At 48.8% G+C, this 13,984-nt stretch overlaps 2 protein-coding genes across 3 annotated transcripts in view; both read right to left on the bottom strand.

The window, feature by feature from the left end:
- Positions 1 to 438: 438 nt before the first annotated feature.
- On the bottom strand, positions 439 to 7,065 carry RAP2C (RAP2C, member of RAS oncogene family). Its single transcript, XM_026716705.2, has 3 exons — positions 6,551 to 7,065; positions 4,781 to 5,098; positions 439 to 2,888 (listed from the first exon to the last, which is right to left on the bottom strand). Exons 1-2 carry the CDS (start codon positions 6,821 to 6,823, stop codon positions 4,820 to 4,822), a joined length of 552 nt encoding a protein of 183 aa, XP_026572490.1. The 5' UTR covers positions 6,824 to 7,065; the 3' UTR covers positions 439 to 2,888; positions 4,781 to 4,819.
- Positions 7,066 to 10,682: 3,617 nt separating this feature from the next.
- The window catches only part of MBNL3 (muscleblind like splicing regulator 3), a 54,954-nt gene continuing 51,652 nt past the window's right edge, over positions 10,683 to 13,984 (bottom strand). The window contains exon 9 of one of the 2 annotated variants that reach the window (XM_087940825.1): positions 10,683 to 12,297. The gene's annotated coding sequence lies outside the window, so the exon portion shown is untranslated. The remainder of the gene's footprint in view (positions 12,298 to 13,984) is intronic. The other variant, XM_087940824.1, reaches the window with a different exon arrangement.

The raw sequence follows: 13,984 nt of genomic DNA, 5'->3' as shown, positions 1-13,984 counted from the left end.
TAGATGGCAGAACCCCTTCAGGACGAGGCCCAAACCACCCCCAAAACCATGTTTATTTCCACCCTCCTCCTCCTCTTTCCAAGTTATTATAAGGCAACTGAAGAGTGTTGTGTCATTCTCATGGGTCACATCCCCAAAATAGGGCCAGGGAAAGGAAAGAGAACTGTCCTGAGCGTATGAGTTGGCTTGATTAACATTCAGTCTAACTACCCTCAGAGTATTTCATCATCTTCCCCTAAAGTAAGAATTTGGGAGAACTTCCGAGGGCCTCGTACAACTCTAGAAGCTGAAATTGTGCAGCAGACTCAAGAGGTTGCAGTGTTAGCTGAAGGACAAGATGGGCGTATTCCCAACACCCGTATGAGGCTGCACAGAAGCCAACCCGCATGACAGCGAAAGCCACAAAACCGCTCTAAATCAGGAAAGAGAGGAAACCGCTTTTGGTAATACAGGTATCTATTTTATTAAAAAAGTTACAAACAGCTGGACTGTAGGGCTGTCTTACAAAATAAGAATGAATGAAAGTGGAAGGGTGAGGAGAGAACAGAAAAATATGGCGGTTCACCTTTACAAAGCGTTTGATCATTGTCCTGGTTTTACAACTTGCCAAATTTTCCAGACTTTTTATTTATTTATTTATTTCTACTTTTCCCCAAGAAAAGAGGTACAGTACATTTGATTAACTGAATTAAATCGCGAGAACATTCAGGCAGAAGAGGGCTGGGATGCCCCGCGCAGCCCTGGGAAGGAATCGCTCCCAACAAGGGCTGGGTTCGGGCACCTGGCCGGCCACCCCACCCCACCCGCCAGAGCACCATGCGGCTTCCCGTTGTGCGACGGGGAGAAAGAGGCGAGTCCTCCCTCTTCCTCTGATTAATCACCTGGGATCTTGGCCCAAAGACTTCATGATTCAACCAGGGCAAGCGGGACAAATGTACCGGCGCCTTCTCGGTTGGACCAGAAGTGGCCCTTGTGCAGCTCCAGAGCCTTCCTGGAATCCAGGGCCGAAGCAAGCGGGGGGGGGGGGGGGAGGCCTGGATTTGAACCTTGCAATAAACTTAACGACCGGGAAGGCTGCCTCTCTTAAATGGGCAGGGCCCCCCTCCATTCCAAACTGCAGCAGCTGCCCAAGTCAGATGCAAAGCTTTTTGCCGTCCCCAACTCCAATTGAGAAAGAAATTGGAATTTTCTTTTTATATATATATATATATATATATATCAAAAGGTCAACTAACAGAGGAGTACAAGCAATGTGTCCACCACTGAAGAACTAAGGTACAGTCACTGTGTGAAGTCTCTCAATTCCCTTGGCACGCCTGACACTTGGCCAATGTTAAAGAGCTCTCCAAAAACGGGGCTGCTTCACGCCCGGAGACGTCTGTTAAAGTGCGAGCCAAACTTGTGACTTCACTGCAAAATTTTGAACGGAGAGATGAAAACACCGGGAAGGCTCAGGGGGGGTCAAAAGGCCCAGCATGCTAACCGCCGACGGCCAGATAGATTTAAGGATGAAATTTGGTCGAAGTCAAGATTATTTGTTAGATGCACGGTCAAAGGACTTCAGGGGCACATTTACTCCCTGCCTGGCGGGGAGAAAAGACACTCCTTACATCAGTGCCAAGGAAAAGGTCTATCACAGTTGTGGTGCTCCTAACACTTCCGCTGACGCTCTCTCTTCCGTCTGCTCAAAACCCGGGTGGTTCTTCAAAGACCGCAATGAGTTACACTGCAGTTTTTCGGGGCGATGGGGGCCGTGGAAGGCCAAGGCTCCTGTCACTTCGCTTCTTGGCCTCAGCAACCAACTCGGGCTGCCTCCAGCAGAAACCAACAAAGCAAGTGAGGGAGCTCTGAGCCGGGCCACTCGCGCCTCGCCTCAATGTTTTTGGACAGAAACCATTAAAAAAAAAACATAGCCTAAAGTCAAATTTTTGTTGTTGTTCCTTTGCCAAAGTGTCGCCTTAAATCCCATGGGAGAAATCTCACAGGTGAGGTTTGCTTTGGAACACAACCTAAGACGACACACTGTCCATTTTCCAAGGAAAAGGTTTTCCAGCATTTGGAAGATGAACGTAACAAAGCAGATGAACGGGTGATTTTCCAACACAGCCTTTTCTTTCAAAAGAAGAACAAAACAAACCCCAAACCCAAATACCATATAACAACAGAGAACACACATACAAATTCCTGGATGTCTCCAGTCCCCACCGAAAAAGCTTCCCCGTCAGGCCAGTCACATCAGGCCACCCCCACAGCTGCTGAGAAAAGAGATGTCGTATCCTCCCGCCAGGCCCTTCTTAAACATCCTTCTAGGACACCATCGCATGTAAACAGAATGTTTCCAAGTTCCAATCAATGACATTTTAGAGGAGAAGAAATCTTGTTTTCACTCTTTCTTTCTCTCTCTCTCTCTCTCTTCCTCTCTTTTGCAAATCAAGCACGGATGTGAGGTAATATACAGAAGTAACCATTTGTGTTTAAGGCTCACTTTTATTCTCCATTAATTTTTTTTTCTCTTAAAAAGGCATTGAGTAGGTAATACTGAGTTTAAAGTTTAATAAATACAAGATTTAGAAATCAATTAAAGAAATAAAATAGTTTAAAATGAACTTTTTGCATATTAGCCATTAATAGGAACTTAGAAAGCTATTAAAAAAAAAAAAGAACACCCCAAGAGATCAAGAACAGATTCCCAAATCAAATGGTAAACATGCTAAGTGTTTGTAGCAGGCCCGGGCCTCTCTGGCTGCTCCTTTGCCCCTTTCACACCGGATGCCAGGAAAACGGGTAGCTGAAGACCGAGGCCAGGTTAAGCAAGGCTCAGTCCGGCAACCTGGGCTTAAAAGGAGTTCTCCAATGCAGCATCTGTGCAAATTTCCTCTGAGTTTTGTCTGTAAGTAAGAGAGAGAAATCTGTCAGGGAGCCCCAAGTCCCCTGTCTGTCGTCCGTTCCCCCCTCCCCCCCAGGTCCCAAGAAGCTACTTTGATGGCATCATCAGGTACGAAGGTCCGTTTTCTGCTAAACAAGTAATTCCCTCAACGCTGTTCAACTATTTACAAAGCCTGCATTACTATTACTATTAATCTTCTCATCTCTCCTTATCACCCATCTCCTCCCACTTGTGATTGTAGGACTGTGACCTTGTCGCTTGTATCCTATTTTTATTGACTGTTTCCTAGTATGATCTGATGGCGTATTTGTACCCCGTGACTATCATTGAGTGTTGTACCTGATGATTCTTGACAAATGTCTCTTTTCTTTTATGTACCCTGAGAGCATTTGCACCAAAGACAAATTCCTTGGGTGTCCAATCACCCTTGGCCAAGAAAAAATCCATCCAGCCATTCATTTCCCATAATCCCAAAACAGTTTTATTTTTGACCTGCAGAATTTTTTTTACAGCTTTTCCTGGGGACCTGCTGGAGAGGACAATTTACTCCAAGCCAGAGAGAGATCCTGTTTTATGAAAATGCAAGCGGAGCAAAGTAGCAGCACTTCCTCTCTCCACCCCCCCAAGACGTTAAATCCAGTAGACCCCCCCCCCAACCAGACCTCTTGCCCCGTGCAGCTGGGGGGAGGAAAGCTTGTGACTGAACTTATTAGAGAAAAGGGTTACTTCCCTCCCGTTACTCTTGAACCATTTAGTGCTTTGAAGAGCTGATGAGGTTGGTTGACTGGAGAAAGGTGGCCTTTGTCACTCCCCGCAGCACAAGCAGACATTTCAAAAGAGGGCAGCTGCACAGTTACAGGGATGGGGAGGAACTGAGATGGAAGCTAGTCAGCCTCTCAAAAGAGCGAAAGAGAAAGGCAGGTCATTGGAAAAAATAAAATAAAATAAAGTCGTTGCTTCTGTTTTATTTTGCTTCGTGTAACCCTTGTGGTTGCTGACCGTGTGCCTGCAGCCCCTGGAAAATCCAAGGGCAGCTGACACACAACCACACTTTCACAACCTCCCGCTCCATTTAGAGCTCAGAGGCCGCTTCGGGTTAGGACGTGGGCGTTGGCTGGCGACAACCGTTAGCTTTTCCCCTTCTTCAAATGAAACAAAGCCACGTGAACGCTTCAGGAGAACAAGCAACCTCTGCTTACAAGGAGTCAGGGAAGGAGCCACTACAGCAGGCCTAGACAGGCGCAGGTCAGGTAGCTAAGTACTCGGAGTAAGTTCGTGGAGTCTGCCTTGAACCCGAGGGCCAAGCAAGAGTCAGAATTCTGAAAAGGGGGGGCTGGTAATTAACCAGGGGGACAGGAGGTGCCTTCAGCAGACAGGGTGGGTGCTCGCTTCATCAGCGGAGGCGTTTAAGGAGAGTCCAGACAGCCACCTGTCCGAAGGGGTCTAGGGTCTCCTGCGTGAGCAGGGGCTGGGCTAGAGGACCTCCAAGGACCCCCCTCCGTCTCTATTCGGAGGGAAAGCCCCCTTATTCTCTCACGACGGCACTTTCCCTGCCAAAGGCCGGAGAAGGTGGTTTGTGAGCCTTGCATGTTGAGCCAGGAGGGCTGAAGGCAGGTTTCGCCGTTTGCCCTGCTACTGGGCGAGTCCCCCCCGCGTGTGTTGGGACCGAGCACGGCAATGCAACCGATCCTGGCTCCGGGTTGTTTTGGAAACAGGGTGGAAGTCAAGTCCAACCACAACCACTTTGCAAAAGCCACCCCCCCTCGGTTTGGCGTGTTTTGGGGGCGTCCAGCCAAGTTAAGCTGGCCGATTGTGGCTCTGTGTACTCGGCCATGGAAGAGCCCAACCCCTGGGCCAGGGGCTCCTTTGGGAAGGAGGGGAGGGCCCCCTTACCTGCTCTGCATGGCCACGATGGAGACTTTGCTTTCTCCCTCACTGGACAACACAAGTTGTACAACACTGCTCTTGCTTCTCAGGCAGGGACGCATAGTTCATTTGTCGCACAATCTCGGCAAAGAGTTCATCCACCATGGTCTTGCTCTTGGCAGAGGTCTCCATGAAGGGGCAGCCCCACTCCTGGGCCAGGGCTCGGCCTTCCGCTGACAAAACCTCCCTCTCCGATTCCAGGTCGACCTTGTTCCCCACCAGGATGAGGGGAACCTTCTCGTAGCGCTTCACACGGACTATTTGGTCCCTCATCGGCTTGATGTCCTGGGGAAGAAGGGAAAAGGGGTCAAAGGGGGCTCTCCAAAATTTGAGGGCCGGTGCAAGAGCAAGGGGGGGAGAGAGCCTTCACCACGTCTGCAATGACCCAAAGAGCACGGGGTTTTTTTTTCCTCTCTCTCCGTAGGTCCCCAAAGACAGTTTAAGGCAGCGATATTTACTATAAAATATCCCAATAGGAGAGAATATCTGTAACTCAGGGTTGAACTGAGGGCACCTCGGTGGTCTCTGAGCTGGGTGCTTTCCTTGCAGACGTTTTGTGACCCAGCTAGAGAACATGATCAGTTCTGCTCTCAATATACAGATATCTACCACCCCAAAGAAACCAGTATAAAGCCTTAGGATCACCAGGCTGCTCCACCTGGCCGGGGTTGGACTTTGGGGTTCGTCCACCTCCCCATCCTGTAGTGGAGGCCACCAGGGCGTTCAGGAAGCAGGCAGGGACCCTTCCTGCCTCCCTCAGAGGCCCAGGAGGTCCCCGAGGCTGGAGCCTTTCCTGCAAGTCTAAGGCGGAGCGGGACCATCCGGCTGCAGCTCTGTCGGCCTCTGGAAACCCAGGAGGAGAAGAACCTTCCAAGGAAGCGGCTGGGGAGCAAGGGGGGCAGCCATTTCTGGAGAGGCCAGAGAGGGCCTCCAGGGCCCAGGAGGGGCAGGAGGGGGAGACTTCATCTTCCCAGGCTGCCAACCGGCCTGGCCTTCCCCAATCGGTGGGGGAGGGGAGAGGCCGGGCCCTTCCAGATAGGCTTTGGGGGGGGGGAATCCTTTTCCAAGGCAGGACAGGCAGCCCCTCTCCCACACGGTCTGTGTGTGTGTGTGAGAGAGACAGAGTTGTGTGTATTGTGTGTGTGAGACGAGGGGGCCAAGAGGGGGAACGTGCCTGTGTAATGTGTCTTCCCCCATCCCAGGCAGGCCTATGTGTGTGTGTGTGTATTGTGTGAGACACGAGGGGGGCAAACGTGAGTGTGTGTGTGTGTGCTGTGTGCGTAGATGGGTGTGTGTGTGGACTGTGCATGTGGGGGGTCTTCCCCATCCAAGGCAGGCCTGTGTGTGTATTGTGTGTGAGACACCAGGAGGGGGCAAATGCGTGTGTGCTGTGTGCGTACATGGGGGGTGGACTGTGTGTGTGTGGGAGGGGGTCTTTCTCCATCCGAGGCCGGCCCAGCAGCCCTTCTCCTGCCAGGTGTGTGTGTGTTTATTGTGGGTGTGAGAGAGAGAGAGAGCGGGGGAGCAAGGGGGGGACGTGTGTGTGTGTGTATTGTGTGCGAGTACGTGGGGGGGCGGACAGGGCGCGGGGGGGGGTCTTTCCCCATCCAAGGCAGGCCCTGTGAGGGTGTGTATTGTGTGTGTGTGTTGTGTGTATTGTGTGTGAGGCGGGGGAGGGGCCCAAGGGGGTGGGTGGGGTGGGGGTGGGGTGCCGCCCCCTCCCCTCCCCTCCCTCACCTGGAAGGACTGCTGGTTGACCAGGCTGTAGACCAGGATGAAGCCCTGGCCGTTCTTGATGTAGAGGTCGCGCATGGAGGCGAACTGCTCGGTGCCGGCCGTGTCCAGGATCTCCAGCACGGAGGGCGAGCAGTCCACCTCGATCTCCTTGCGGTAGAAGTCCTCGATGGTGGGGTCGTACTTCTCGATGAAGGTGCCCGTCACGAACTGCACCGTCAGCGCCGACTTGCCCACCCCGCCGCTGCCCAGCACCACCACCTTGTACTCCCTCATGGCCCCCCGGCGGCCACGGCCACGGCGGCGGGCTCCACGGACCTACCACCCGCGCCCCTGGCTCGCTCGCCCGCCCGCCCGCCCTCGCTTCGACGCGCCGCCGCCCCCCCCCACCCCCAGGCCCGGCCGCCGCCTCAGCCGCCGCCTCAGCCGCCGCCGCCGCCGCCTCACTCCATGGCCGGCCTGGGGAACCGCCCGCGCGGAAGAGTGCGGCAGCGGCGCCGATGACGCCACTTCCGGGCGCGGGGAGGAGCGCCGGAAGGGGGCAGATCCATCGGAAGGAGCGCGCGGCGCCTGCGCCTTGCCGCCCCGCGGGGCCGCTCTTGCCCTCCGCTTGGTTTCTGGAATGCCTCTCTCGATGTCCACGGCCTGAAACAAAAGGCTGCGCTTTGCCGTCGGGGCGGGGCTTAGAGACGGGAAAAGGCGGTCGCTTCTTCCGGGGTGGAGTCGAAGAGCTTCGATGAAAGGAAGTCGGGGGGCGGGAGAAGAGGGATGGGCACAGAGCGACGCCTTCAACGAACATAGAGAAGCAGCGGGCCAGAAGGGCTGTCTTGATTTCTTCCGGAAATGCTTTTGAGGGGTCACTGCAGGGGGGGGGGGGAACCGGTCGGAAGGGAAGCTAAAAAGTGTAACACAAGGCGGAAGTACCGCTCTCAGCTGAGCGCTGTCTGTCATCTGCGGGCGCCCTGGCGGGGGAAGAGCTCCTCGCGGGTCCAGGAAGGGCAGTGGGCAAAATAAAATAAAAATATGAACCGAGATGAATACAATGAAATAAAAAATGAAATGAAATGCAGGAGAAAGGCTGGAAGGCTGAGCGGTGGCATCCCTGGGATGGGAGACCACGAGGAGATCCCAGGGCAATCCTCTATTACACCTAAAAGCCTTTCCTAGTTTTTCCTCCCCACCTCTCCACATAGTGGAGCCTGGCCGTTGCACGGAGAGTCGTCCCCCAGCTTCTCTTCCTTGGCATCGCTGGTCCTTGGCTGCCCTTTCCAAGAGGCCGAAACAGCACGCATCTTCCCAGGAGAGAAACTGAGTCCGGCTGAACATCCAGTGGCCAGACTGCTCTGCAATAAACCCTATGGGGGTTAAAGGGCGCCCCTCAGTGGTTCTCCAATGGCCTCTGCCCACCCACCCCACCCACAAAGCAGCAGCATTATCCTGGGATTGTGGTGTCCCTCGGAGGGCTTTAAAACAATCGCAACAACAATGGACCGAGAGCTGCTGCTGCTCCTGAAAATCCATTTCATCCTGTTCCCTGCCTGTGTTTCTCTTTGCTTTGCCCCGCCCTTCCAGATGACCTGCAATAAGCTGTATTATTATTATATGTTTATTCTGTCCTTCCCCTCTTTTAAAAATGGTCATGACAATAAACATACCCGGCACTCCTGTTTCTTACTGTTTCCTCCTGAGCATCCGGGCCTAAAGACCCTAAAGATCTGCCATCACAACCTTAAATGACTCTGACCAGATTCCTTGTTAAGCTGGGGGATTTCTGAAAATATGTGACTCCTTTTTTCCCTCTCCATTCCCGTTTGGGTCCTCAGCTTTCCTCTTAAGGGCACATTTAAAGCTCTTTTGTTACTTGGCGGGAAGAAAAAGCTCTGCTTTCTCACACACACCCTCCGAAATAATACTTAAAAACTGCTTTAGGCAGGACTGGACCGTAGAGGCCTTTGTAAGTTAGTGCAATAAGCTTATTACCGTTATTACCATCATTGATGGGACTCACTGAATGCTACCGGATGTTTGTCTTCAAAGGAAGAGCCAAAGTAGAAACGGCACAAGTGTGTGTTATAAATACCTTGACAAAAGGCACAAGAGTTCCAGTAGGAACAGGGATACACAGCAAGAGAATCACCGCTTCATTTAACAGCAGTGAAATTAAAAGCGTGTTGTTCTGCACGAACACCCAGGGTGCTTTTCTTAGTAGCTGGACAACTCAAATCATGCCTGTTGTTTTTTTCCTTATGGGGACTCGGTCCCTTTGCTAAACTCCTGGAGAGTGGCCCCTTGGCCAAAATATTGTTTGTCCAACAGTCACAACAATGGAGCGTGTGACATGTACAGCAAGAACATTCGCGGGAGGAGAAAAATAAGCTTCAAGGAGGAAACGGTGTCCAGAATCCCATCTGGACAAGCTTATCGTGTAATTTTAGTCCTGACGCAAGCATGAATGAGAGTGACCAGCAAAGTTAGAGGGGGAGGAGGAAAGAGAGGAAAGGTCACACCAACAGATTGCGGGGGTCACTTCAGTTCACCCTCTTAATGACCGCTTAGCTATGCAAGCAAAGCAATGAAGCAGACGAGGGCTACAGGCTGCCCTGCAGAACCCCAGCGCAGGCTTGGGAGTTAATTTTGGAAACCGGTGACCGAATGCGGATGTGTCAGGGGGGTCATGCATTGTCTCCAACCTCCGGCCCACTGTTGGACTGAAAACAACCGGGCATTTTTTAAAATAGAACTTTGGGGCACCGCTGTGCACACACACACACACACACACACACACACACACACATGCACGCACATTCCTCCTCCCTTTGCAAACTCATCCATCAGCTTGTCCAAAGAGAATGGCTGGCTGGCAGAGAGTCACAGGGCCTGGACGAGTCCATTTTTAGCAGGGAGCGGCTGGCATTACTCAGAGCAGTGTCACCCGCTCAGCTCACAGGCAGAGGAGCTTCCTCTGCTGAGGGAAGAGAACGGTTTTCTGCAAGAGGCTTTTCTACCGGGCAGGATGAAGCAGCCAAGACGAAAGCAAATTTGGTTTAGAATGCAGTTTAAATTGAATTTGACCGCTATTTGACGTGAGTCCTAATCCCAGCGGCCAAAATGGGCTGATTTCTAGATTGAATTATGTTCAAATTTCAGGCGACTTGCTCTTTATTAGGGGCGCTCTAGAGCTGGGTTCCCACAATTCCATTTAACCACGTAGTTACGGTATCGATCGGACGTATTTCCTACTACATATCCTCATCCCAGGGAATCCTAAGCTAAGCAGGTTGGGTTTGCAGATCACCGAAAGCAGAAAAGCCACTGAACAGGCGGAACAAGTTTACGAGAGACACAGCAGCAAAATCCTTCGTACCTGAATAGTGCTAAACCAGCTGTTTCTTGGCCTTGCTTAGCAAAAGAATTGCTCTCAGTGTTTTTAATAGGACTAATAGACCGAGGAAGTTTCTTTTCCAAGGCAATAATTGTCTTGAAGCAAACAACGCAGATGTGATTTAGCCCTATGTAAAAACGCCCCATGCATTTTAAACTATCTAACTTACTATATGTTTTAGACCAGGTTTTTAATTATTATTTTAATTTTTAAATACTCTGTAGTGTGATTGTGATGTGGTGTTTGGAACATTGTGCTGCAGTAGCTTTCAAATTTCATTGTATTTGTAGAATGGAATGACAATAAAGCTATTCTATTCTATTCTATTCTATTCTATTCTATTCTATTCTATTCTATTCTATTCTATTCTATTCTATTCTATTCTATTCTAATCATTTCCCTCTTCCGCCCTGCAAAAAGAAATTCACTCCAGGGGCCTCTCTGGCTGAGGGCATTGCACACAAGTGCTTCCCTTCTGCAGACCCCACTCGGGGAGCCTAAAAGGGAGGCTGAGAAAGGACCCCTCCCTGGAAAATGACATGGGGAGGTTTCCAGACTGCTAATTTTGCAAGACTTCTCAAACCCTTTCGAGTCTGGCCGAGGCCTTGTGGTTTTATTAGACTGGCCAGTTTTCTTCCCTGGCAGCTGCTGTCCAGTTCCCTGCCTTGGAGGCCACCTTAATCGAAAATGACACCTCCCATGTTGTGACCTGCCAAATCCTGACACAGTGGAGAGTTTAAATAACACGCAAATGCAGGAAGCTTATAGGATTTCTTGTAACTGAGCCCTGCTGGCAGAGAAGGGACGGTCAGTGGCCAGCCCCCAAACAGAAACAGATAAATGCCAATTGACCTCATTTCCATGGGTCAATCCTCACAGGTGTGCCGTGGCAGAGACTCCGGCCTTGGTTCAAACATGGTTTGATTCAGCCACCAGTTGGCCCAAATCCGATCAACCAACGACTGTCTCTGAAAGGAGAGATATTGGCGTGGATATGAAATCAAGCAACAATTCCACCTCACTGCAACCCAAGAATTAGGATTTTGTTTGGCATGAACAACGGCAGCACTTCTCCCACCTTCGGGACAAGTCTGGGTCCGAAATCTCTTGACAACTCCAAGCATCTGCACCAAGGGGCATCCTGTTTGCAACCCTGGCAGGCGGGCTGGGCCAGGCAAGATTTCGAGAGGTTCAAACATCAGTTGCAATTGGTGACTCTGGGACAGACAGGCCCACCGACCCTGAGCAAAAACATTCCCCTGCAAGGCAAATTAGTCACCCTGGAAAAGTTGGCTTGGTCTGTTGTTTCTCCTACACTCCTTCCGTTTCCCCATATGGTCCAAGGCAAGAAAGGAGACAAGCAATCCTTATGGTGGGATAACTTCTGCAGAACTTCGGAACTGGCCATCGAAGATGAAGATAAGAAGGGCAGCCAGAGTAAATCCTCCCTTTGCAGGTGTGAAACTCTCAAAAATCCCAATTAGCATAAGGGAGGGAGGCACTGCATTATTTTCTGGTACTGTCAAGCAACTAGAAGTTTAAATCTCCTTCCCATCTCCAGCAACTGCCTCTTAAGATCCAATAATCCTGCTTTCTCTGGCACCTCTCCCTCTGTTCGACTGTGGCCATGTAAGACCAAGAGCCAGGAGAGTTACCGGGTACGAATAAAGGAGCGCAGTGATGCACCTCGGCATTTTAATTCAATCTTAGGGTTATGATTTTAGCCTGCACTTGCCAGATTCATCTCCAAGAAGAGTTCTGTGGAACAGGATCAATTAATGGGAAGCTTTTCTCCCACCCCAAAGAGGAAACGACACCAGGGTGCATTCTGTCTGCTGCTCTTTTCAGATTGTTAGGAGGAAAATGCTAGCAGTGGAAGTATTTTTTCTGGAACCATTGGTGCAGTAACTTCCTGGTCGCACAATTCAGAAATTGGAGCCAGGCACCATTATGCGGCAGGAGCTGATCCTGCACTATTTCCAAAGTCCTGCAGATGCTTCGGTTGAAAAAATTAAAACAAAATCAGAACGCCCTATTATTACGAACAACAAATGTAAAGATTCTAGGGGAGGTTTCAATCTGAGCCCGCAGACAGACTTTCCAAAATACGCAGTCTATTTCTGTCAACCGTTCCAAGGATTTATTCTTCTAGCGTCATTTTATCCTTCTTTTCTTGCTCTGTTTACTTGGATGCATTATGTTGTTATTTGTCTCGGTTTTCCTCAGTGAAAGCCCTTAGTAGGACTTTGTAATATTTCTCGATGGAAATCTTCTGGAGAGAAATGCTGGGTTATGAGTCAAGTGGAGTAGATACATATATACACCATCACCTTGCATTTTGTTTGATGTGCAATATGGCTACAGCGTCCTTTTAGGAAAAAAAAAAAGGTTCAGAAGTGAGGTTAGAGCAGGCCAATTAATTTGATTGGAAGATTTTACTCAGAAGGCGGCTTTGCACATAAAGAAGGAAACGTAGCAATATCACTGTCTCAAAATCTAATTTGTACGTGAAGGATAATGGGGGAAAATTTTCCTTTTGGCAGATGGATATCAGGCACATCAGCTAAAAGGTCTCTCTTTGCTGTCACATTCCACTGAAATTTAATATGCTCCAAATTCTTTCCGTTTTCCATTTATACAATTAAAATGGGAAAAACCCCATCAATAATAAAGAAACCAGTTAAAATTTAGAAAAAAACGTATCAGCTTAAAAGCCAAAGCACTGAATAAACAACCTTCTTTTTCTTCCCTTCATATAGAGAAGAGTAATGGAGTTTTTAGCTGTCCTATTTTATTTACACGGCAATCGCCAAAGAGCATTAATATTTCCTTTAAAAAAAAACCTTTCCACAATATGAAACGATGGAACAGCCATTTCGAGGTTGTGACTAATCAACCAGACACTTAAAAAGTAAAGTCCTATTTATTAAATGTGTTGATATAGGTTCATAAAAAACATAGAGAGAGAATTTTATACACTTTATTAAAAGATCCGGGGGGAAAAATAAACAATAACAATATAGAAGTAACATAGTAAAATGAGTTGCATTATGCAAGTTTCTAGAAAGCACGAACAAGCACTCTAGCAATATAAATGTGGCGAAAAGGAAAAAGAAAATAAAAACATCAAAGCATATATTCTGTCCATAACAACTGAGGGAATGATCTCTTCTTGTTGGCCTTGAATTTAACAGACTGGAACTAATCTGGATTTGCATCACGATGGAACCAGACTGAAAGCAAATCCACTGATTTCGACCGAGTCTCCTTTTATAGTCCCTTGCAAAAGATTATATTTCTCACTCAACCATTTTAGCTTTTTTTTTTTTTTAAATAAATGACAATTTTTCAAAATTGGATGTTTTTATTTGGTTTGTTTTTTTGGGAGCCCCCAAGTCAAATCAATCAAAATAATTACAAAATTAGACTTTAGGATCAACCCCTCCCCTTCTTGATTTCGTGCAAAAGTCTGAATTAAGCATTTGAAACCTGGATAAAGATTTGAGGTTTTCTGGCTTTAAAAAAAATTCTGCCGTTGATCATGGATTTTTTTCTTTGTAGCAGAATTCACATTTCTGCACTAAAATCTTGCCTTCCTTTAAAAGAAAAAAAAAGAAAAAAACAAAAACCAACCACCATCACCCACAATAACCGGTCATTTTGGCATTCTGAATTTTGGAAGGTTTTACTTTTGGTCCCAGTGGCTAGAAAACGAAGCCCAGTTGGACAGAAATCCCCTTCCCACGTTAAGACGAGAGAGAAGAAGTCGTCCCCTCAGCTGTTTGGACACCGAGAGCCATGGCAACAAAATCATTTGGCTTCCACAACTATCAAATAGCATCTGTGTACAGTAACAAAGATCTGAAACCATGTAAATTCTACGTCAGGTGATTTCCCTCTGTTGTGTGTTTGGAAAAAAGACCACTTTTTTGTGTTTTTTTTGTTTGACATTTCAATCCTTACTATCGGTTGGCCGTTTGGGGGATTGTTTTGCGTTTCCAATGGCCTTCTCTGGAAGGCACGAAGCTTCCAACTGTAGGACACGGGGCTACGAG

Source organism: Pseudonaja textilis, chromosome 12 (genome assembly GCF_049901715.1).
Source record: "Pseudonaja textilis isolate UNSWEBS1 chromosome 12, rPseTex1.2, whole genome shotgun sequence".
In the NCBI taxonomy this organism is placed as follows: domain Eukaryota; kingdom Metazoa; phylum Chordata; class Lepidosauria; order Squamata; family Elapidae; genus Pseudonaja; species Pseudonaja textilis.
This window is presented reverse-complemented; position numbering and strand designations above follow the sequence as displayed.

What these genes read in the sequence shown, in the direction of transcription:
- RAP2C (XM_026716705.2), bottom strand. Translation starts at nt 6,823, where the DNA reads ATGAGGGAGTACAAGGTGGTGGTGCTGGGCAGCGGCGGGGTGGGCAAG. An exon ending in TCAACCAGCAGTCCTTCCAG is followed by an intron (nt 5,099 to 6,550) that starts GTGAGGGAGGGG and finishes CTTCTTCCCCAG; the next exon opens with GACATCAAGCCGATGAGGGA.